Source organism: Leopardus geoffroyi, chromosome B1 (assembly GCF_018350155.1).
Source record: "Leopardus geoffroyi isolate Oge1 chromosome B1, O.geoffroyi_Oge1_pat1.0, whole genome shotgun sequence".
NCBI classification, from domain to species: domain Eukaryota; kingdom Metazoa; phylum Chordata; class Mammalia; order Carnivora; family Felidae; genus Leopardus; species Leopardus geoffroyi.
In genome coordinates this window covers 133,955,433-133,981,002 of record NC_059327.1, presented here as the reverse complement: position 1 = coordinate 133,981,002, position 25,570 = coordinate 133,955,433, and the positions used below count along the sequence as shown (strand labels likewise).

The 25,570-nt window shown below is 36.1% G+C and overlaps 1 protein-coding gene across 13 annotated transcripts in view; it reads left to right on the top strand.

Moving 5' to 3' along the window:
- PTPN13 (protein tyrosine phosphatase non-receptor type 13) overlaps positions 1-25,570 on the top strand; it is a 233,895-nt gene that overhangs the window by 180,970 nt on the left and 27,355 nt on the right. For 6 of the 13 annotated variants that reach the window (XM_045473437.1, XM_045473433.1, XM_045473438.1 and 3 more), the window contains 16 exons: positions 1,401-1,490; positions 1,806-1,913; positions 2,088-2,219; positions 6,650-7,113; positions 8,138-8,284; positions 9,744-9,837; positions 10,687-10,772; positions 11,504-11,663; positions 13,243-13,457; positions 13,574-13,672; positions 15,676-16,034; positions 17,187-17,370; positions 19,186-19,344; positions 19,855-20,026; positions 20,127-20,337; positions 23,542-23,612. In XM_045473437.1, the coding sequence (XP_045329393.1) occupies positions 1,401-1,490; positions 1,806-1,913; positions 2,088-2,219; positions 6,650-7,113; positions 8,138-8,284; positions 9,744-9,837; positions 10,687-10,772; positions 11,504-11,663; positions 13,243-13,457; positions 13,574-13,672; positions 15,676-16,034; positions 17,187-17,370; positions 19,186-19,344; positions 19,855-20,026; positions 20,127-20,337; positions 23,542-23,612 (2,751 nt within the window). The remainder of the gene's footprint in view (positions 1-1,400; positions 1,491-1,805; positions 1,914-2,087; positions 2,220-6,649; positions 7,114-8,137; positions 8,285-9,743; positions 9,838-10,686; positions 10,773-11,503; positions 11,664-13,242; positions 13,458-13,573; positions 13,673-15,675; positions 16,035-17,186; positions 17,371-19,185; positions 19,345-19,854; positions 20,027-20,126; positions 20,338-23,541; positions 23,613-25,570) is intronic. The other 7 variants (XM_045473442.1, XM_045473439.1, XM_045473434.1 and 4 more) reach the window with 2 other exon arrangements.

Sequence of the window (25,570 nt, the reverse complement as noted above, 5' to 3'; positions counted from 1 at the left end):
CTGGGTGCGCATGTCAGTATTCAAATTTCCTCTTATGAGGACACCAGTCATACTGGATTAGGACTTCACGTTAATTTTTTCTTAATTTTACAAACACAGTTAAGTTCTGGGGTACAGGGACTTAGGAGTTCAACATATAAATTTGGGGGTGGGGTAAAATTGAGCCCATAACAGGAAGAGCTAGAGAAAGTGGTGTGTTTGTGTGCATGCGCACAATTTCAAATGTTCAGACTGTTAAGTAAATGAGGTAATTTTATTAACAGACAATTAAGTAGCATGTTTATTGGCTTAATTTAGGTGATATTTGTGAATGATCAACCTACTCAAAAAAATAAGTAAATAAAGCCCTCATTGGAAGTAAGAAAAAGTAAATTCTAGTTCTGATGCTAACATTCCCTCAATTTATTTAACCAGCATTTATCAAGTACTGACTGAACGCATTTTGCTGAGAGTAATATTAACTTGTAATGTTGAACAAGTCATGAGCTATTCCTCATCTGCAAAACAATGATTTAAAATTTCTTTACCTAATTCAATTCATGAGATTGCTTCACAAATAAGAAATAAATGAAAATCCTTTGAGAACGTAAATGTGCTAGCCGAGTCATTATTAACAGGATTTTAAAAAGTAAATCCAGGGGTGCCTGGGTGACTCAGTTGGTTAAGCTTCTGACTTCAGCTCAAGTCATGATCTCACGGTTCATGAGTTTGAGCCCCACATCAGGCTCTATGCTGTGGTCAGGCTCTCTCCTCTCCTAGAAGAGCCCACTTTGGATCCTCTGTTCCACTCTCTCTCTGCCCCTCCTCTGCTCGTTCTCTCATTCTGTCTCTCAAAAATAAATAAGCTTTAAAAAAGAAGTAAATCCATTTTCTTCTTGTTGCTGCTTTACCATACAACTTACCATGAATATTTTATTCATTATAAATAAAAATGTGAACCACTTATTAGTTGAAAATTCTTACCATAGTGAGCACTGTCAAATGCAGAAAGTCAACTGTGATATAACAGGAACAGTGTCAGGAAACCTAAGTTTAAGGTTCAGCTCTCGCCTGTACTAGCTGAGTAAACCTGTTCAAATCATTTAAACCCTTGAGATTTATTTACTCATTTGTAACTGTAATATACTTATTTCACAGGCAATCATTTATGAGGAATAAATGTGATATCAGTGGCAGGCTAATCACATATTGAACCATGTGGTGATAGTATCAGTCCTTTCGTAAACTATAAATCATATCAAAATAGAAGATCAAAATGTCAAATCATACCTGAAATACAATATTAAAGTGACCAAGTAATCTATTAAATCTATTAAATGTTAACATTTAAGTTGGAACAAGCAGACAGTCTTAGTGCCTGAGCATGTTATGTTTATCTTAACACTATACTTTTCCAATAGATGTTCTACACAAAAGATGGAGCGTGGTATCTTCACCAGAAAGGGAGATCACCTTGGTGAACCTGAAAAAAGATGCAAAGTATGGCTTAGGTAAGTCACTGTAAGATTCTTAAAGGTTTGTAAGAGTCCAAGAGAAAAGGTCTTTCTATATAGCAAAGCATTGGCATTGAGCACCGGTTGTCTACCCACAGCCCCTCCACCCCACCCACCTGGTCAGGAAATGTGAAAGAGGAAATGCTCACAAGCAAATCTTCCACCAAACTTAACAGTCCTATTTCACATGTGTTACCTATTTATTATATTTGATATGAGAATCTCTACACTTCTGTGTATTGGACAGACTGATTATTAATCACTGAAAACACCAATATCGTGAAACTCTTTTTTCAATGTGCTATTTCACAGGATTTCAAGTTATTGGTGGGGAGAAGATGGGAAGACTGGATCTAGGTGTATTTATTAGTTCAATTACCCCTGGAGGACCAGCTGACTTGGATGGATGCTTAAAGCCAGGTACTTTACATATTAGATAATTTCTTATGTACTTAACTGACAGGCATGAATTTGCACAGATGACGAAAGTGGAACTCAAGCAAAACAAAAATAAAGAAGGGGGCAGTGACATTTCTAAGACTTAGCATGAATTTCTCTTTAGTTTTGAAAATATTGGATTGTCTATTTTTACAGGAGACCGTTTGATATCTGTGAATAGTGTGAGTCTGGAGGGGGTCAGCCATCATGCTGCAATTGAAATTTTGCAAAATGCACCTGAAGACGTGACACTTGTTATCTCTCAGCCAAAAGAAAAGATACCCAAAGGTAATGCTGTAGATGTTTCTTAGCTGTGTGTTCTGTTTCACTTTTCACAAGAACTTCACTATCATGGCCTAATACATTGGATTTAAGTTCCTTATTTCCTTTCTGAAAATTTGATGTATGTAGTTCTAGTTTGTTTTAATATTATGCATTAGTGTAACTTTTCATTCATCACTTCCAAGGTTTCCTATCTCATTCATCTTTAGTAATATATGCATAAAAATGGATTTGTTGTGCAAAATTGATGTCACTTAAGTAAATGTCTTAGGCCAAATCAGAAATAAAATTCTTTATCATTGTCTAATTCATATAATTGTATAATAGTTATCTATGAAGTCCCACCCTGAACAAGATTATATAAAGTAAAAAGACAAAAACATTAGAAATTTAAAAACAAGACCTTGTCATTTTGTCTCTTAATTTCTGCCATTGGCAAGTTGCAGGAGAAAGGGCACTTAATGAAGATTAGATGACTTGAGTTTGAGCCATGGTGGTTTTTCTGTCTTCAAGGAGACAGTGATCTTGGCTCTCCTTGTCTACCTTGCACAGAGTTGCTAGGAGGCTCAAGTGGTGAGGCAGTGTTTGTGAAAGAAGCACACATACTAGGGGCACCTGGGTGGCTCAGTCGGGTAAGCGTCTGGCTCTTAATTTTGGCTCAGGTCATGATCTCACAGTTTGTGGGTTCAGGCCCCACGTCAGGCTCTGTGCTAATGCTGCAGAGCCTGCTTGGGATTCTCTCTCTGCCTACCCTCTCTTTCTCTGTCTCTCAAAGTAAATAAACTTAAAATTTTTTTTAAAAAAAAGAAGAAAGGAAGAAAGAGAGAGAGGAAGGAAGGAAGAGAGAGAAAGAAAGAGAGAAGGAAGGAAGGAAGGAAGGAAGGAAGGAAGGAAGGAAGGAAGGAAGGAAGGAAGGAAGGAAGACAGAAACACATAAACACATATAGTACATGCCGGACAGTGGGAATGGCTCCAGAGTCTAGGCTCAGACTCTGTTTCTGCCGCTTAACACCGTGTACCTTGAGTAAATCACGTAACATGGTAAGCCTCACTATACTCATATATCAAATGGTGAACATAGAAGTGCCTATCTTACATTTTGAAAATTAAATGAGATAATACATGTAAAGAATTAGCATATTGCCTGGTACCTATTAGGCACTTAAATGTGAATTTTAGGTGTCATTATTTCTTTTTTAAGTTTATTCATTTATTTTGAGAGAGAGAGAGAGAGAGAGAGAGTGTGTGTGTGTGTGTGTGTGCATGACTTGGGGAGGAGGGGGGAGAAAGAGAGACGGAGAGAGAGCACAGAGCCAGAGGAGGGGCTGGAGCTCACAAACGGTGAGATTATGACTTTAGAGTCAATGTTTAACCGACTGAGCCACCCAGGCACACCTAGGTGTCATTATTAATGGTATTTTTCAAAAACATTGAAGTGCTAATTATGTGCAAGTTACCTTCATCCCAAAGATACTGAGAAATATGTAAAAGAATAGTTAAATATTAGCTGAGAAACAAGTTTAGATAGTGAATTTTAGGCATAATTTCAGACAATTATGATAAAATGGAAAAAAAACATTTTGTACAGTGTGTCGTGACATAAAAATTTGTTACATTTTATACAGATGAGTTATTTTGACTATGGTTTCTTATATTCACTAAATATTTTGTATGTATATAGTGTATGTGTGTGTGTGTATATGTATATATATATATATGTACATATATAAGTAATATTTTCAACAGATAGAACAAACACAACAGATAGAAAACACCATCACTGCCCAAAAGAGCCTTATAATCTAATTGTAGTCTAGTCATCTTAGGCAAAGGAAGATGATTGTATTTGAAAATGTTGTAGCATACTTCTGAGTTTCAAGCACCCAAAACCAAACCAAATCAAACAAAACAAAACAAACATTGGGTTCTTTTACTCACCATGTTTTAGCAAAAGAAGCATATGATTCAGAAGAAGCTCATTTTTCCTCTAAATATTTAAAGCTCTAAGGGATTCACATCTTAATTTTCTTTTCAATAGATATTTTATAGAAAATTCACTCATTTGTTCAACAAATATTTATTTATTTTATTTTTTTTTTTTATGTTTATTTACTTCTGAGAGACAGAGATAGAGCATGAGCAGGGGAGGGGCAGAGAGAGACGGACACAGAATCCAAAGCAGACTCCAGGCTCTGAGCTGTCAAACTCACGAACGTGAGATCATGACCTGAGCTGAGGTCAGACACGTAACCTACTGAACCATCCAGGCACCCCTCAACAAATATTTATTGAATGCCTGTGGTGTGCAAGACACAGACACTCTACCCTCATGAGACTTACACTTTATCAGGGGAGACAAATATTGAAATATTGAACTAACTAAGCAAATAAATGTTTCATTGTAAGTATGATAAACATTAGGAAGAAGTTCCAAGGTGCCAAGAGAGCATTTAGCAGAGAAACTTTACCTAGTGTAGAGATCAATGAAGCTTTTTTTCCAGCAGACTTTCATGTGGTTATTTTATTTTTTACTATTCATTCTCAATAAAAGTTAAAAGCATAATGTTAAAATATAGTTCTGTTAAACAGTTTCTTCAGAAAGCTAGACTACTCTTCCCATCACGTGTAGCTATACTGTAGTGTAACTTAAAATAAAACTCAAAGAAGGTAGAACATTACTGGTATGTATCTCAGACTATCCCTCTCAAGTATCAACCACCAAAGAGGAAGTTTTATTTTACTTTATGTTTGCTAATTTTTTAAAGTTATAGAATACATACTAGTTTGTTAAAATAAATCCAATTTATACAGAAATCTATGAAGTAAAAAGTCTCCTTACCCCATTTTCTAGGGAAACTGTTTGGTGTCTATGTTACTTTCTGTATATTATAGATACATTATTGAAAAAAAAGTGGTACCTGTATGCATGTCCACACACAGACACACACACACTTTTTTTAACTAAAAATCCAATTATTTTTTGTAATCTAAATATCAATTTGTCACTTGCACACTGTATATTCTGAACATCCATGAATATACACCTTTTTCATATGGCATTACATTTTGTGTCATGGGTGTATTAAATTTTAATGTTTTTCTGTTGTACATCTAGGTTAGCTATAATCCTTTTATAAATGTTGCTTCAACAAATATACTTGTATACGCACCGTTGGAAAATGTACGTATTTCTAGAGGTTATATACCTAAAAGTGTATTTAGTATGCACATTTAAATTTTCGACAGAGTGCTATCAATTTGCCCAAGTTTTATCAATGTATATTTAGCCAAGTAGATGTGACAGGGCTCTTCTCACACCATCAGTGGTATGAGAGATTATCAGTCATTCTCATTTTTGTCAGCCACACAGGTAGAAAACTGCATTAAATTGCATATCCTTGAGCAACAATGAGAATGTTGTTTTATATATTTATTAATTATTTGTATTTTACTCTGAATTTCCAGTCTACAGGGGCACCTGGTTGGCGCAGTCGGTTAAGCATCTGACTTCAGTTCAGGTCATGATCTCACAGTTCGTGGGTTCAAGTCCCACGTCGGGCTCTGTGCTAATAGCTGGGAGCCTGGAGTCTGCTTCACATTCTGTGTCTCCCTCTCTCTCTGTCCCCCGCCCCCAACTCTGTCTCTCTCTGTCTCTCAAAATTGAATAAATGTTAACAAAAAAAAATGAATTTCCAGTCTACACATCACACCCTTGTTGCATAGGGGTTTTAAATCTCTTTCTTACTACCTTTTAGAAACTCTTTGCATATTAGGAATATTAACCCTTTGATTATTTTTTGTTATTTTTGCAAATATTTCCTTTCCAGTTGCTCATTCTTCTTTTAAATTTTCCTTGGTTTCGCATGCTACATAAAACTTTCAATTTCTTATAAATTTGCATCTGTAATTTTTTATACAAATCTATGATTTGTGTCTTACTTAGATACACTTTAAGTGGTTTTTGATAAGAAATATATATATATAATGAATTTGGAGTTGCCTTTATAATTATTTGGAGTCCAAAAAATGCAGTCTGGGAGGACAATATAAAACAAATAAGTAAATAACCATTAAATAGGATTAAAGAGTTTGGGTGATTCAAATTAATTTTAGTTAGGGAATCAAAAAAGTCTTCACAGAGGAGACTCGTTTGAAGTAGGTCTTGGAGAATGGAAATAAAAAGTTAAGGCAAAGGGGATATGCATTTTTATAGGAGATGCAGCAGGAATGACCAAAAGAGGGGACAAAGGAATCACAAAGCATCTGCTACACCTTTTGGGTCCTTATTTTGGTTCCAGGCCCCGGATCAGGTGTTGTGGATATGTTATCCTGTGTAAAATTCTCCCACAATCATTAAGAAACGCTCTGCAAGTATGTAAGCCCAGACATGTGTGTCACTAACCTGTTACTCTCCTTGATGGATTTTTGACTTCTAGTGCCTTCTACTCCTGTGCACATTGCCAATGGCATGAAAAACTACCTGAAGAAACCTTCCTACATGCAAGACAGTACTGTAGATTCTTCTGAGGATCACCACTGGCCACATGGTACCCCAAGGCACATCTCAGAGAGCTCTTGTGGGCAGTCTGGGGGCCTGCGCGAAGGAAGCCTGAGTTCTCAGGATTCCAGGACTGAGAGTGCCAGCTTGTCCCAGAGCCAGGTCAATGGTTTCTTTGCCAGCCCTGTGGGTGACCGAACCTGGCAGGAATCACAGCACGGCAGCCCTTCCCCTTCTGTGATATCCAAAACCACTGAGAAAAAGAGGGCTTCCGCTGACAGTAATGGAAACAAGACTAAAAACCCAGGCATTTCTGATGCAACAGATTACTCTGACCGTGGAGATTCAGACATGGATGAAGCTACTTATTCGAGCACTCAGGATCATCAAACACCAAAAAAGGCATAGTTTAATTTTTGTTTTTGTGTGTGTTTGTTTTTTTCATTTAATAAAGCAAACAATAGCAAATATGTTACACAGCAGGATAATCTACTCTAAACTGCTTTTATTAGTCTGGAAAGGAGGAATCGTGTATATATTATGTTACTAACTAACTGCTGTTGCATTTGATACTAACTTTCTGACAAATTAGCAGCTTTGAATACTAACTCTAAAATGGCTATTATTCTGGGAACTTGCTACCTGATAACAGAAAGGAATGAATAATCAGGTTATGATTATTTTTTACAAGTCATTTATATCTTGCATATTTAACGTTTCTATTAATAAGAGAATTTAATATCTGAAAATTCTGTTCTTAAATAGCTCACATGATGGGCAGTTGACTTTACTGTTGATAGTCTGAATTCTTCTGAAGTTCTGAATGTACAAAAATAATAAGAACAACAACATACAAAATTGCTCATTTCCTAGAAATGACATAAATTTAAACTCACATTCACAAGCAGATTCAGAAAAGACCCATAAGCTCTTTGTTCATGGAGGAACCAACATTCCTCACAAGAGGGTAATGCCCTTACAAATGGGTCTTAGGTATTGTTTATATTGGATTTGTAAATATAAGCAAAGTAAACATGAAGCCTACTCATCTTAGAGGTCCAAGTTAAAAGCTGCTGCTTTGATATATATTGATTTTTAAAGGAAATAGAAATACTTTCTACATTCAGGAGCATAAAAAGCATTGGACAAGGATTATGTAAAAGCTAGGTTTGAACTGGGTTCTGGGATTCCCTCTGCCTTATCTAGCTGTTTGACCTGAAGGAAGACCTTTAATGTCTAGACCTCAATATCCTTAACCATAAAATATGAAGGCATTGGATTAAATGATCTCTAAGATGTCTTCCAGCCCTCATGATCTTTGAATTTACTCTATCCTTAATTTTTCTAAAAAACACATATTGATCTTCCAGTAGTAATTCATTCTGACTCTAACAAGAAATCCTTTTGTTTGTTTTTCTTTGTTAAGGAATCCTCCTCCTCAATGAATACATCCAACAAAATGAATTTTAAAACTTTTCCTTCATCACTTCCTAAACCTGGAGATGTCTTTGAGGTTGAACTGGCTAAAAATGATAACAGCTTGGGGATAAGTGTCACGGTACTGTTTGACAAGGTTTTCAAATGTTTTCTCTTCTCTATTTCCAGCAACCTATTGTATGCCAATTTATTAATTTATTTTGCTTCAAAAGGGCAACCTGTCAAATATTTCCAAAATTAAAAATTGAATTGTATCTTAAAACTTTTTAAAAAATAACTTTTGTGCTAGGCACTTTTTCCTGTGATTTAAAAGAAATTAGACAAGTCTATCTACTCAAACCCCTTACATTTCATAATGTTTAATCTGAATACAAGACTTAGAAAACATAAAATTAATAAGTATGTTTTGCATACATTTGACACTTCTGCATAAGCATGGAATAATACATTTTAACCCACATGATAAATAAATTCTAATGTACATTTATATGCCCTTTCTCTCCATAATATATCTTAATTTGTAAATGTGATTAGTATATTAAAATTAGAGGTTCCCAAGGAATATATGTACTTTTAAGGTAGTTAAAATATGAGCATAGGCTATTTGATGAAAATGCTTGAGACTTGTATTAATTCTAAAGTGTAACATTATCATTTATGACAGTTGAAGGGTATCGTCAGGTAGGAAAAGCCATTTAGAAACATGGTAGAAATAGCACTATTAATATACAGAGGTCAAGGGGCGCCTGGGTGGCGCAGTCGGTTAAGCGTCCGACTTCAGCCAGGTCACGATCTCGCGGTCCGTGAGTTCGAGCCCCGCGTCGGGCTCTGGGCTGATGGCTCAGAGCCTGGAGCCTGTTTCCGATTCTGTGTCTCCCTCTCTCTCTGCCCCTCCCCCGTTCATACTCTGTCTCTCTCTGTCCCAAAAATAAAAATAAAAAAAAAACGTTGAAAAAAAAAAAAAAACATACAGAGGTCAAAAAGAAAACCTAATGTTCTAACACTTTTAAAAATATCATAATCCTTTACCTCTTGTCCTTAACTTCTTTAGAATTTTATTATCTTTCTGTTGTGTAGGGAAAGAAAAGCTGTATATCCACAAAAGATGGAGAATATACTCATTAGATCTCATCTACATTATAACAAAACTTACCTACCAAAGCCTTTTAAAATGAAAAAAAAAAAATGTTTTTCTTGACTCATGAGATTTGCAAGTTTCAGTTTAGCAGATATGATCTGAAGCAAATTATTCTGTTTGCTGTTTTTTTCAGACAGTCATCTACTAATTTTGCATGGATTTTGCTTCCTGCTTGCTCATAACTCATGGTATAGACTTACAAAGGGAGAGCAATTCTTCATACAGTCAAGATCTGACATGTTGTTTTCTGAGTAAAGAGTTTTTCTAAAATGTAACTGCTTTACATTTGGAAAACTTGGCTAGAAATATTCTTGGGTTTCGAATTAATTGCATGTGCTGATGTGGTACTGCTGCTTTGGCTGATGGATTGAACGCTTTCTAGGTCTCAGATTTGAAAGATGGAGTGTGAAATTTCTCATATTACAAAATGTTATTTTACTTGTCTTTTTCCATTTAGGGGGGTGTGAATACCAGCGTCAGACATGGTGGCATTTATGTGAAAGCTGTTATTCCCAAGGGAGCAGCCGAGTCCGACGGTAGAATTCACAAAGGTAGAGTGTGTGTGTACAGGAATTGCATATAGGATTATCATTTCAACAAATAAAGTAGAAATTAGGAAATTCATAAAGACCTTTAAATATTCATAATAGAAGAACACATGCAATTTTTTTAAGACTAAAGCATTAAAAAAAATTCCTTGATGTCATTCCAAAACTCTTCTTTCCAGCCTAATCTCTAGTATCGGAAAATATCTTGACAGTGTTTCAGTTCACGTTTTGTACTTTCTGAGAAGCAAATTGCCAGAAAATCAGAAAAGAATAGTGCTCTTGTAAAAACACTGGTATCTACATTTTTAATAACAGCTAACTAGGTTAGTGCCCTCCAATCTCTCTACATTTATAGTCAGTTTATTTAAATTGACTTTATAGGGGCGCCTGGGTGGCTCAGTCGGTTAAGACTCCGACTTCAGCTCAGGTCACGATCTCGCGGTCCGTGAGTTTGAGCCCCGCGTTGGGCTCTGGGCTGACGGCTCGGAGCCTGGAGCCTGCTTCCAATTCTGTGTCTCCCTCTCTCTCTGCCCCTGCCCCGTTCATGCTTTGTCTCTCTCTGTCTCAAAAATAAATAAACGTTAAAATATTTTTTAATAAAATAAAATAAATAAATAAATTGACTTTATAATATATACAATATCTTCTTCAAAATTGTATTTAAGATTAGTCATTAAATTAGGAAAGAAAGTAAACACATATTAAAGAAACTCTGTGACAGAATTTTGTCCAGAATTTGTCTGAGTCTCTCCTTAAACAAATTAATACAAAACAAGACCACAAGATATTAGAAAGCATATAGAATCTTTATTTTATCATCTACTTTTCTCAAAATTGCTGCCTAATTTATAGGTGATCGTGTTCTTGCTGTTAACGGAGTTAGTCTGGAAGGAGCTACCCATAAGCAAGCTGTGGAAACACTGAGAAATACAGGACAGGTAATAAATAGCTCATTATACCAACCACTTAAGATAGCTTACAAGAACATAAATAATTTGTGAATAATATCTGTCTCACTAAGATCTCCAAATTTATTAGTCAAGAAACCAAGCCTGATTCATGTAAACGTTCTAGTATTTTTTTTCCCTTCAAATTGGGAAGCAGGTATTATTGCAAGAGGTTTTTCACTGAGGGAACTTGACTTTCTATATCACATTTAGCCATAATATTACCAGATCTGACGGGAGGAAAGGTGGAGTTTGCATTTTTTTTAACTTTTTGTCAACAAGGACAAACATCTAGTGATTTTCACTTCTAGTCATTTTTCAGCCCAAAGCTGAATTATTTTCTAAAGTTTACCAAATTATTTATAATGGTCTATGTATTATCATATAGTGGTGTTTTTATTCTAGTGCCCAAATTTCTTATAACATGTTTATGTTATTTCTATAAGAGAGATTTTTCTTTTTAATTATTTTTTATACAGAAAATAAGAAAAACTTGATTGTGAAATTTTCAATCCCTTGCTTTGTTTTTTGTTTTTGTTTTTTCCCTCCCTCTATGTTTTTGGTGGGGTTTTTTTTGTTTGTTTTTTTCTCTCCCTCTATCTATATTTTGGTGGACAAGTTACTTTAAATGATTTTATAAGATCAACCATATAAAGTCCTCAAAATTTACCTACTTTCTTATAATTCTTCTTAGTTAATGAAATGCTATTTCATTTGTCCAGGTGGTTCATCTGTTATTAGAAAAAGGACAATCTCCAGCATCCAAAGAACATGTCCCCATCACCCCACAGTGCACCTTTCCAGATCCAGATGCCCAAGGTCAAGCCCCAGAAAAGATGAAGAAAATGACTCATGTCAAAGACTACAGCTTTGTCACTGAAGGTCAGGCCTTGGGAGACTGTCATCTCACCTTTAACTTATTCTTGACTTACTCAAAATTTGATTTTTGTATGTTGGATCATAATTCATGCCTGAGTCCCTCTAATTACTCTTGTCAAGTATAAATAATCTGATGGACCACTATACCATTTTTTTTAAAGGACATATATATGCACCTCTTAAAGTCTGAAAGACCTCAGGTAATGAAGTCATCCACGAAACAACTTTTGGTCACTTAATAGTCCTTTGAATAGTTATAAAATTCAAATGAAATTTTCAAGGAAAAAAATAACTATAAATAATTGCTGAGAATGGCTTCAAACTCATATGAAACCTTGACTTGTAACATTTTCTATATTTTTGTTTAATTCTGTGGACTTGTCAAGCTAACCCTAGGTAGAAATTCACCTCATAGTTCCCAGATCATGATCTTTCTTACAAACTTTGCAAGCTCTTGGACATACTGCTACTTGCTAGTAAAATAAGAAATTAAGAATAGGGGCACCTGTGTGGCTCAGTCCGTTAAGCATCTGACTCTTGATCTTAGCTCAAGTCATGATCTCACAGTTCAGGAGTTCGAGCCCTGCAGAGTCTGTCTGGGATTCTCTCTCTCTACCTCTCTCTCTGCTCTTCACCCGCTCTTGTTCTCAAAGTACATAAATAAAAGTTTTTAAAAAATAAGAAAATTAAGAATGAGGTAGTACTGAGCTTTTCATAAAGCTAAGTATTCACAATACAGAAATACCCTTTATTCTGAGATTTCCATCTATCTCATTTTAAGGGGCATAAATGTCCTTTACTTTATGAATGCTGATGGTGGTATATAGCCATTGTTTTGCCTTTTATTTTAAATCCTTATTTGATTACCAAATGTTTAGTGCCTCAGAATTAGTCACAAAAATAAGGAGAAAAAATAGCCCAGCCTGTATTATTTTATCTGATTATGAAAATAAAATTAGCATACCTACTTTACCTCTTTATACTGCCTTGTATTGTTTATTTCTTCCATCACTCCTTCCTTAAATATGTTACTTCATTCTTTTCTGGTTATTGTTCTTTCAACTTCTTTTGTTGATTGAAATTTGTTTATAATGCCATATCAATTTACTGGATTAAATTATACCTCACTGAAACACTGGAATGTCAGCTTACTTTCCCCTACCCTTCTCTAACATTTGCTTCACTCTTCTTACCATCTTTCTCCCATTGTGTCCCCAAACTTCCTTCATTCTTACCCTTCCCCAGATTTTTCTCTTTTTTTTTTTTAATGTTATTCTATAATCTTTGAAAACACATGGGATTAAAGCATAATTTTATTTTCAGAACCCAGATATCAAAACGCTCTCTTCTGTTCAAGTAGCTTAGTTCATGCAGCTTAGTTTATTAAGTTTTTTTAATGATACAGAGTGTGAAATAGGATTTGAATATAGAATAAAAGTACAATAAGTGCCTGTAAAGCTGTAAATATTCTGAGAAGATGGGCTTTTTAAAATGTGTCTAAAAGCACATACGTTTGTATGTGCATATGTGTACACAGCACGATAAGAATATTTACATTTTTTTAATGTCTTTTTTTCTCCAGAGAATACATTTGAGGTTAAATTGTTTAAAAATAGCTCAGGCCTAGGATTCAGTTTTTCTCGAGAAGACAGTCTTATTCCTGAACAAATGAATGCCAGCATAGTAAGAGTTAAAAAGCTCTTTCCTGGACAGCCAGCAGCAGAAAGTGGAAAAATTGAAGTGGGAGATGTTATCCTAAAAGTGAATGGAGCCTCTTTGAAAGGACTATCTCAGCAGGTGAGCCCCCAGGTGTTGAATGTAATACTTTTAATAATGAGATGGATTAGCCTTTCATTATGATGTCATAGTGCTATCTTAACTGTATCTTCATTTGTCATTCATGGTACCCCTAGGAAGTCATCTCTGCTCTCCGGGGAACATCCCCAGAAGTATCCTTGCTTCTATGTAGACCTTCACCTGGTGTGCTACCAGAAATTGACCCTGCTCTTTTGGTGAGAACTATGAAAAATTAATTTATATTTTTATAGAATAGCAATTGAGTGATTAATTCAGCTGTCATGGTTTTGTCACTGATTGATCTCCTGGGTTTCATCTACTTTATTCTTTAACTAGGAGTATCTTGGGTGTGTCACGTGACCTCCGAGTGCATTCTGCATATGTAATATAAAGTAATTCAATTCACTTTCTCTTCTCTCCTTTCCACTTATAAAGTTCTAGGATTTTAGGAGTTTGTTTTCTAAGCATAAATAGGAAAAGATTTCAAATCATGGTTACAGGGGTGCCTGGGTAGATCAGTTGGTTAAGCATCTGACTCTTGATTTTGGCTCAGGTCATGATCTCATGCGTTCATGGGTCCGAGCCCCGCATTTGGCTCTGCAGAGCCTGCTTGTGCTCTCTCCGTCTGTCTCCCCTCCCCTGCTCACACACTCCGCCTCTCTCTCTCTCTCAAAATAAATAAATAAACCTAAATTTAAAAAGTAAATAAATTAAAAATAAAATACAATAATGGTTACAAAGCCCTTTTGTCCATTTCTTCATTGAACCAAACTGGGAAGCATAATTCTCATTCTGAGCTAGTTTAAATAATAAAAACAATTTGAGGGGAGCCTGGGTGACTCAGTCCGTTGGGCGTCCAACTTCGGCTCAGGTCGTGATCTTGCAGTTTGTGGGTTTGAGCCCTGCATTAGGCTCTGCACTGACAGTGTGAAGCCTGCTTGGGATTCTCTCTCTCTCCCTGTCTGTGTCTGCCCCTCCCCCCACTTGTGCTCGCTCGCTCTCTCTCAAAATAAATAAATAAACTTTAAACAAATAAATACATAAATAAAATTTATTTGAGAGTTTTTGCCCTTATTTTTAATACTAGAAATCACAGAGCAAGCAATATGTTTGTCCATTTCCCTTTCTTATGTCAAGGAATAGCTAAAGGATCCAAAATCTATTTTGATGGTTATTTATAAATTACATGCTGATAGGTAAGAATCCATACATAGATGGATAATAATATTAATATAATTGAAGAAGGACAACTTTTGTCCTGTCTACTTTATAGTGTGTTCCATTACCAATAAACATGACCTCTGGATATGAAAGGCAACAGTGTCTGGCCCCAGAAACTTTGGTCTTTATGTCCGGGAGAGGGGTAGTTGTAGGATATTAATAGGAAAATATGATTTCTGTAAGGTGTATTATAAACAGCATTTTATGAGACTACATTGATTTTTGGCACCAGATAGGAAGAACTGAGTAGAACTCTCCTGTTAATGAGTATATAAATTGATACAATCTTTGTAGAAAGCAATCTGGAAATAGTTAGCAAGGCCTTTCAAAGCATCCTATGTACTGACTATTATATAGAAAATTATAAAGAAATAATGAGAAACTCGGGTGAAAATGTACATACAAAAAAGCTCTAGATTTCTATTGTAGCAGAAAGTTAGAAACAACTCTATAAAATAAAAGAATTCTGAAATAAATAAAAGGTATAGCCATCTGTGGGATCATTACATAGTTTTATGCAGTTTTTTTCAAAGCATATTTAAGGACCTCAGAAAAAACTCATGATCGAAACCTAAATTTCAAAGTAGGCTACAGGGGTGCCTGGCTGGCTCAGTTGGTGGAGCATGTGAGTCTTGATCTCAGGGTTGTGAATCTGAGACCCACATTGGGTATAGTGATTACTTAAAAATAAAATCTTCCATGCTGTTCCACCATCTTGGCTCCCCCCTACTTAAAAATAAAATCTTAAAAAAAAAAAAAAGTAAGATATAATATATAATTCTGATGTAAAGTATAAGTCATATGATATTAGTTGTTATTTTCACATATATTTATATATGATTTTTCTGTGTAATGAGCATAGGTTACCTTTATTATCAGAAAATAATTGAATATTTTAATAGAAAGTGCTGCTGTTCAGCATGTTCCTTTTCAATTAAGTGTTCTAGCGTTAATATAAGTTGTCACACCCCGATCTCTTTAAATGTGTCCATTACAGACCCCATTGCACTCTCCAGCACAAGTTCTCCCAAACAACAGTAAAGACTCTTCTCAAGCAGCATGTGTGGAGCAAGGCACCAGCTCAGATGAAAACGAAACGTATGACAAAAACAAGAAACAATGTACATCCAGGAGAGACAGTTACAGTGACAGCAGTGGGAGTGGAGAAGACGACTTAGTAAAAGCTCCAGCAAAGATACCAAATATGAGTTGGAGTTCAGCTTTGCATCAGACTCTGAGCAACATGGTATCACAGGCACAAAGCCAACATGAAGCATCTAACAATCAAGAAGACACCATCTGTACCATGTTTTACTATCCTCAGAAAATGCCTAATAAACCAGAACTTGATGACAGGTATTGTCACTATTATGTGTAGCACTCAAAGCAACTGCTTCTTGTTTGTGACAGGAGCAGCAACATACGTTTCTCTAAGAATGAATTATGTCTGTGTGAACTTCACAATGATCAGGCAGATGATGACTGTATTGGATATCCAGTTACTGTGACTGACAGTTTTAGTTAGCAAAACCGTAAGCTCTCTAGCCGTTCAACCTGAGACTTGCTGCTCTCTTGAGTATATTTACTAGTAATTGGGAAAGTTGTTTGTATTTCACCGTAATTCATATTACTTACAAGAAAGAGAACAGACCTATTTTGATACTGATGGGGTAGGAGAATAGGGAGTACTAATATAAAGAGAAGTGATTGGTGGGGAGGAGACAGTTTGCAAAAGGTAAGCATAGAGGCAAAAAAAGGAAAAGACTACATCTGTACCTCTAACAATTATTCATACGTTTTACTGTTTGGTTACATCTTTGTGTATATCTAGGTGCAACCATACTTGTTCAAGTTCTTTTGGTGTTTTGGGGGGTTTTTCCCCCCCATTGGATCATCCAAAATAACCACAGGAATAAGACTTATATTCTTTTTCTATTTCTTCTCTTTCTTATTATGTTGAAACACACATTAGGCTTCTGAGAATATTGGCTTCAGCCTTTAGTTAGTGACTAGGAATCAAAAGTCTATTTATTTAACCTGTCTTACTAATTTATGCAGCTTGAGCTTCAAAATAGAATCTGGACAGGGGCACCTGGGTGATTCAGTCGGTTAAGTGTCCGACTTTGGTTCAGGTCATGATCTCACAGTTCTTGAGTTCGAGCCCCATGTTGGACTCTGTGTGCTTTGGATTCTGTGTCTCCCTCTCTCCCTGCTCTTCCCCTGTTTGTGCGCTCTCTCTGTCTCTCTTTCTCTCTCTCTCTCTCTCTGTCTCAAAGATAAATAAACATTAAAAAAAAAAAAAGAATGTGGACAGAGAATAAAAATTGGTATTGTTAGCATCTAGCAGACATGAAATAAATTCATAGTCCAGAGTTAGGCAAAAATTAGCTAGGAATGCAATCATAAGCAGACATGAATATGTGTTAAGCGCTTTCTGTTTGTGGCACAAACTTACTGTATTGACATTGAAATGTATTTGAAAATCGTCTCGCTTCTTTCTCTCTGTAGCAATCCTCCTTCCCCTGTACCACTGGACATGACTCTTGGGCAGAGCTATCAACCCCAATCAGAATCTGCTTCCACTAATTCAATGGATAAATATCATATGCATCACATTTCTGAACCAACTAGACAAGAAAGCTTGACATCTTTGAAAAATGACTTAGAAAACCACCTTGAAGACTTTGAGCTGGTGAGTTGTTTCCTCTGTATTAAGAAAATTCTGGGGCACCTGGATGGCTCAGTTGGTTAAGAGCTGATTTCATGAACTCATGTCATGTCACGAACTCATGATCTCATGTCATGATCTCATTGTTTATGAGTTTAAGCCCCACGAAAGTCTCTGCACTGGTGGTATGGAGCCTGCGTGGGATTCTGTCTGCTCTTCCTCCACTCACACCTTCACACACGCAATCTCTCTCTCTCTCTCTCAAAATAAGTAAACGTAAAAAACAAATTCCATGTTTTGTCAGTTAAGATGTAGTTACACAAAGCTTCCCTTTAGGGAAAAAGCCGTCTTTTTGAGTAGGTTCATATCCAGGTCCAGTAAGTAGATAACATATCTGCTGTGTTTCTTTGCCGAGAATCAGGGGAAAAGACAAAAAGACCTGGATATAAATCCTGACGCTACCACTGACTTGCTATAATTTGGCAGATGCCTGTGGAATTACTTCATTCATCTGAGCCTTAGTAGTTCTGGCTATAAAATGGGGCTAGTAACCTCCTAGGACTGTGATGAGGATTAAAAGAAATATAGGTAGAGTACCTAATACAGGATCTACTATTTCCCGAATCCTGATGAGTTGCCTATTTAATTTTTAATCAAATTTGAATGTAAGTTTTTCTCTTCCACACTTTTTTGTATATGCCCAAATGAAATCCTTTACATGGTACAAATAACCCTATAACTTCTGAATCTTTAAATTCAGTTTGGAAGCCAAATCTCCAAGAATAATATCCTTTACATTGATTGAAAGTCAGCCTTTTTCAATATTGTTTTTATTACCCAAGTAATAAATATTTATCATTGGAAAATTTTTAAAAAAACAAATTTAAAAAATACTGAAATAACTGATAATCTCACCACCTAAAAATCATAAACATTTTGGAGTTAATCTCTTCAGATACTTGGTTTGCCTAGAAGAGTGTGTGTGTGTGTGTGTGTGTGTGCGACACATATACATCTTCAGTTTCATTCTCAGCAATAGAAAATAATCTTTTCAAAAAGAGAAAAAAATCTTTGCAAGATTTCCTTTAGAAGTGTGTCATTACCCCTGTAAACTATAAGCAACCTTCATATCTCATTCAAAATCTTTTTTTTTTTTAATTTGAGAGAGAGAGAGAGAGAGCATAGGCAGGGGAGAGGGGCAGAAGGACAGAGAGAGAGAGAGAGAGAGAGAGAATCTCAAGCAGGTTCCAGAGTCAGCATGGAGCCCAACACAAGGCTTGATCCTACAACCCTGGGATCACGACCTGAGCCGAAATTAAGAATCGAATGCTCAACTGACTGAGCTACCCAGGCACCCCTCAGTCAAAATCTTTAAAAAAAAAATTTTTTGTACAACTAAATGAAGTTGTAATATCTAATCACCTAAAGGCTTCATGTTTTTACAAGAAAACCTTTTCTTTTGTGGCTCTTGGCATCTATCTTAATTGCTCAGAAATAGATGAAGAATTTTCCTACACCTTCCCCTCAAAATATATATCAAAGGATTATCAAAGTATAACCATTCATGTGTCCTTGTTTACCTTGAAAATACAAAAATTGAAGCATGAGTAAGTTCTGTCTCAGCTATCTTTAGACAAACACATAGTGTTGTTTCTAAACCCAACTCTTAGATGGGGATACATTCTATCTAGAATTGGATAGACCTAGCTTCACTTGGCTAAGATCAGTAATCTTTTAAGGTTTGATTTCCTCCTCTGCTATTCAGTAGAAATAATAGTCATCTCTGTTTGTCAATGGGCAAAAATAGACAACCTAAAGAGTCGTGGTTTTCTTCCCTAGGAAGTAGAACTCCTCATTACCTTAATTAAATCAGAAAAAGGAAGCCTGGGCTTTACAGTAACCAAAGGCAATCAGAGTATTGGTTGTTATGTTCATGATGTCATTCAAGATCCAGCCAAAAGCGATGGAAGGCTAAGACCTGGGGACCGGCTCATAAAGGTGAGACATTAAAGAATGGATTTATGCAAATGTGACCAGAGACCAAGTCAGGGCTGGAGAAGGAACAACAAGAAGGTTGAGTTAATGTAACACTCCATTTCTTTGTTTGGTTTATGTTTTCCTTCTCCACCTCTTAAAAATAAAGGCCTTTGTATAGTTAACAGTTTAGGGAATGCTGAAAGTGCCCTTTTTAATTTGAAAGTTCCTCTACTCTTACTTAAAGCATTACATAAGCTGTCTTGAGTCTTAGGGACAGAAAGTTTCTTAAATTACCATGAGGATAAATTTCCTATATTAGCAAAATAATGATGCATTTGTTAGATATTTTACATTATTTTACATGTAATTACTTGCTCATTGTACTTATGATTTCCACAGTAAAGGGAATTAGCAATAAATTAGAGACCATTCTCTTACTGGCTAAGGTAGAGCTAGGGAGATTGCTGTATTTTCATGGCAACTTCTCTTTCCAAAACTGTAATCTATTTTGCCTCTTTCTCATTTTTGTAGGTTAATGACACAGATGTGACAAACATGACTCACACAGATGCAGTGAATCTTCTCCGAGCTGCACCCAAGACAGTGAGATTAGTCCTAGGACGAGTTCTAGAATTACCCAGGATGCCAGTGCTGCCTCATTTGCTACCTGACATTATATTAACATGCAACAAAGAGGAGTTGGGTAATGCACATTCAGGCTATGTGCAGTGTGATTTTGTTGGCTAGGTTAAAAGTAAGTACTCTTAAGACTAAGGAAAACCAATATTTTCTATTCCCTGAAGGTTTTTCCTTATCTGGAGGTCATGACAGCCTTCATCAAGTGATATATATTAGTGATATCAATCCGAGGTCAGTTGCAGCCGTTGAGGGTAATCTCCAGCTATTGGACATCATCCACTATGTGAACGGTGTCAGCACACAAGGAATGACCTTGGAAGAAGCTAAGAGAACATTAGACATGTCCCTTCCTTCAGTGGTGCTGAAAGCAACAAGGTACTCTGCAATACTTGTGGGTTTTGTGTGTTTGCTCATGTTTCAGGCTGTTGATCACACTTACGTTATCTTAAAAAGATATTCCTGAATTAGTAACTCACAGACTAAACTGGCAGTTTATAAAGCTAGAACAGACTTCTTAATTGGAGATTCCAAGAGCACTTTAAGTGGATTAGTGTTTGGATACATATTTGCAGTTGATAATAGGGTGGTTACCACATTTGTCAGGATGTTTTCAATTGCAAGTAAAAGGAAATACAACTCAACAGTGGTTTAAACAATAAAGGGAACTTACTAGTTTATAGGATTTAAAAGTGGAAAGATGAGGTGGTCATCAGGTGAAATTTGATGCAGGCTATGGCTCCATTTTTTGCTGTTTTCAATTACTCTCTTTTGTGAGTTTTGTTTCCTTCATGTGTTTCCTTCATGATTGTTAAGTGGCTTTGTCACTTAACACATGGCACCGTCCAGAGCAATCTTCTAACAATTCTCACCAATAACCATGGTAAAGCAAGGACTGTCTGTTGATTGCCTTAGACCTAAATTAAGGCTATCCCTGGAATTGAGACAAAGAAATAAGAATATGTCAATTGGCCTAAGCCAGTCCTGGCCCATTCCCAGAGCTGGAACAGTCAGTTCTGCCCAAATGTCATGTCTACAGCCAATGAGGCATAGAATTGTCACTTTCACCATACCTCATGACAATTTCACATTATAAGAAATGCTAATGGCAACTTTTCCTTCACTTAATAATAGAAATAAATTGAAAAAAAAAGTATGCATTAGTTTCAAATTACTACAAATATAGTGGCATAAATGATAAGTTTATTAATAGTTCTGGAGGTCAGAAATCCAAAATGAAAAAAAAAAAAAAAGACCCAAAATCCAAAATGGATTTCATTTGGCTAAAATCAAGATGTTATCAGGGTTGCATTCCTTCTTTAAGAGGTTACAGGAGAAAATCCATTTCCTTGCCTTTTCCACCTTCCAGAGCTTCCCTTCCATCCTCAAAGCCAGCAGGCATAACACTCTACTTATGTTGTCACATCTCTTTCTCTGACTCTCTTTCCTCCCTTCCTCATTCATTTATAAGGACTTCTGTGATTACATTGGGCCCGCCCAAGATAATCTCCTCATCTTTAGATCCTTAACTTACATCTTTAAAATCCCTTTTACCCAGTAAGGTAACATATTCACAGGTTTGGCGGATTAGGATGTAGCCACCTTTGTGGGACCATTATTCTGCCTACCGTAATGTACATACAGCCAGACTTTCTAAATTACACATTTATGTTACATTTATGTCTGGGATACATGGTGAGTTTTACATAGTATGTCTTTAAAAGTATAGAAAGTATAATTAAATCATTTGATCATAAACATTTGTTCCTTCTAAACCTTTAAATTTGATTGTGTACTTTTTTTCTTTGAATATAATCCCTAGTCTGTTTCCCTCATATATTTCTTTTTTTTTTTTTTTTTTTTTTAAGTTTACTTATTTATTTTGAGAGAGAGAGAATCCCAAGCAGGCTCCAGACTAACATTGTTAGTGTGGAGCCCGACACGGGGCTCAATCCCATGAACTCCAAGATGATGATCTGAACCAAAATCAAAAGCCAGATGTTTAACCTACTGAGCCATCCAAGCACCCCTACCTCATATATTTCTAAAAATTAGATTGGAATACATTTATTTTCATAGGTGTAGCTGAATGTCAATGAGTGGAAGAGGAAAGTGTTCAATCTGGAAAATATTTTTGTGAAAATTAACATCTCTGTGAACCATAGATCCAGCTAATTTTTTTGCCTCAAAACTAGTAGAGTACCCTTCATGCTAGCTCTAAAATCACTTTCTTTTGCCCTTCTGCTTTTCTCTTCACTTTAGTCACAACAGATATAGTGGTGCTAGTCACAATTACTTTCCCCTTCATTCTTCTTCCAGCTCTCTCCACTACTATATATATCTACCCTCTTTGAAGCCCACAGCCAGCAATAACAGAAAGGTATATATTTGTGGCAATTGTCTGTATGTCAAGAACTGTACAGGGTCTGTGGTCTTACCCAACTTGCAAGCTAATAAGCCAGCCTGTTATTGTTTCTTGGATGCTGGTAGAAGGTATGAAACTCCTGGGTCAGAGACAAAATACTTTTTTGGTAACCACAAGCAACAATGGCATGGTATTGGGACAAGTTCCACACATCTTCTAAGTCTCCTGAAGATGACACATGTGGCCTAGTGGATTCCTGCACATGCAGTGGGTTGTAGTACCAGAGAGAAATACCATGAGAAGAAGAGGAACCCTCCCCTTCATGGCAGCCTGTAAGAAAACCTGCTTTTTATTTGGAGAAAGAGTTTCCCTCATTCCTCAAGCTTGCTCATCACAAACATAGCCTTGAGAACTGGCCCATATAAAAAGCAGTCAGGGCCTTTCATTTCTGGGGTACCCAGGAAGAATATGTAGGATGTGTAGGGCCCATTGCTTCTCCCAGCACTATATACTTTAGGCAACCTCCCTTTTCTCTCAAGTACTAGCAGTGTTAAGATTGCATACCAGTCCTCTGTTTCCAAGGTGATGTCTTTTTAACAGTTTTTCACATTGGGTGGTACTATCCTTCTTATAATCCTTTAAATATATATATATATATATATATATATATATATATGTATATATGTATATATATATAATGTATATGTATATTGTATATATTGTATATATGTATACATGTATATATATAATGTATATGTATATATAATACATTGTATATATATTGTCTAGATTTTCACTTTAAATAACTTTTTTAAAAGTATGTATCAAGGGTTTCAGATATACAAAACTTAGTCATCTATAATTCCTAAGTTATCTTTGAACCATCACCTGAATGACAGTGAACTAAGTTATTAGATCATGAATATTACAGGTGTTTTAAATGAGGGGAAATACAGTAATGTGTTAATCCTAAACCCAGAGAAAAATTATGTAAAGAAATGATTCTTAATCTTTTTTGGGTCAAGAATATCTCCCTCTAGAAAAGAGGTAGATGAAAACTGATAAATATTTTGTCTACAGCTTCCGGGTGCCTAGACCCCCTGAAGCCTATCTAGAATAAAATTCTTGTGGCTCAATAGTTACCAGGTGGTTTGAAGGGTATTTAAACAAACATCTTAAATAATTTGGAATTTCCTTTTCTTTTTTCTATAACACAGAGATGGCCATCCAGTGATCCCCAGTTCCAAGAGGCACACTCTTGCAACCCCACAGTCAACCAAAGCCAACGGTAAGGATACATTCATTTTGTGACACAAGTAGTTATGCAGAGATAACTATTTTTTTTTTCCCAAAAGCAAAATTGGAGACTATCACTACAGTGTTTTTATCACCCTTCCAGAGTGCTTTTCAGGATCTCTCTAAGTGCGAAAAATCACATTTAAATAAAAGCATCTCTAAAATTCAGTGTGTAATAGGAAATAGTTGAGCAGCATGGACCATGGGATTTACAGCCAGATAGACCTGAGTTTATAAGTTCTGTGTGCCTTTAGGAAGTTACTTGATCTGTATCCAAGCTTCTATTCCCTATTAGTAAAATAAAAATGTTAGTACTATCTATCTTATAAGGTTATAATGGGGGCGCCTGGGTGGCGCAGTCGGTTAAGCGTCCGACTTCAGCCAGGTCACGATCTCGCGGTCCGTGAGTTCGAGCCCCGCGTCGGGCTCTGGGCTGATGGCTCGGAGCCTGGAGCCTGTTTCCGATTCTGTGTCTCCCTCTTTCTCTGCCCCTCCCCCATTCATGCTCTGTCTCTCTCTGTCCCAAAAATGGATAAACGTTGAAAAAAAAAATTTTTTTTTTAAATAAATAAATAAGGTTATAATGAAGCATAAATACAATAATAATATGTGAAATGCTTATCATAATGATTGTCACATAGTAATTTATTCAGTTATTGAATCTCTTCTCTGTGCCAGGCATTGGTCTGGGCATTGGGAGCATGGCAATGAATACACAAAGTATCTGTCTTACATTCTAGCATAATAAAAGAAATTGTAGTATTAGTGGTCGCGACCCCTGCTAACATAAATTTAATGCTTATTCTTCAGAATAAGCATTCTTCTAAGTGCATGGGTCCTCAAAACAACCCTGTGAGAATAGTGTTACTATTATCCTCCGTTTATAGAAGGAGAAACTGATACACAGAGAAGTTTGATAACTTACCCAAACTCACAGAGTTAATAAATGGGAGAGCCAGAATTTAAACCTGGGGTTTCTGATTCCATGCTCTCATTCACATAATCGGGCTCAGTAAACGTAGCTTCTGATGCCCATGATAAGAATGATAGACGTGGGAATGTGGTTGAAATTAATGTATTTGAAATGTGAATTCAGTGCTTCATACATAACTAAACTTTTAGGTTATCAGGCAGTAACATCTACCAAAAGAATCTCACTACTACAGTTGTAGTTTATCTTCAAAACACTAAAGTACATCTGTTCCCCTCCTCGCCAGTTTTCTTGAATGCCTTAGGGATCTCAGCTTCTCTCTAATAGTTCCAGTTCATGTTAGAGAGGGACTATCTCACAGAACAGTCAGGAGAGCATTTTTCTAGTGACTTATGGGTAGTTACTTGTTGCCTGTTTGTAGTTTCAGAGCTAAAGAGAGCTAAGCCCTGCCCACCTTGTAGAAACTGCCTAGTGAACTGTCTTTATGGGGTTCTCTCACTTGACTCCCTTAGAACTGATCCTTTATGAGTTCTGAAAATCAGTATCAATAATAGGAACTCTCTTATAGTGATGGGAATATAAAATGGTACAACCAATTTATAAAACAGACAATTTCTTTAAAAAGTTCAGCATGTGCCTCCCATATGATCCAGCCATTCCACTCCTTTTTGTTTACCGAAGAGAAAAGAAAGCATATATCCATACACAAAAACCTGTACATGAATGTTTTAGCAGCTTCCTTTGTGAAAGCCAAAATCAAAAACCACTCAAATGTCCAAAAACTGCTGAATGAAGAAACCAATTGCAAAATATCCAAACAACAGTACTATTCAGTAATAAAAATGGTCTGGTACTCATAGCAACCTAATCAAAATAACCAAAATAACCCCTCCAAATAAGACAGCTGAGTGAAAGAAGTCAGACAGAAAAGAGTTTATACTGTATTATTCCATTTATTCAAAATTAAAGAAGATGGAAATCATAGTGACCGAAAGTAGATTAGTGGTTGCTTAGAGACA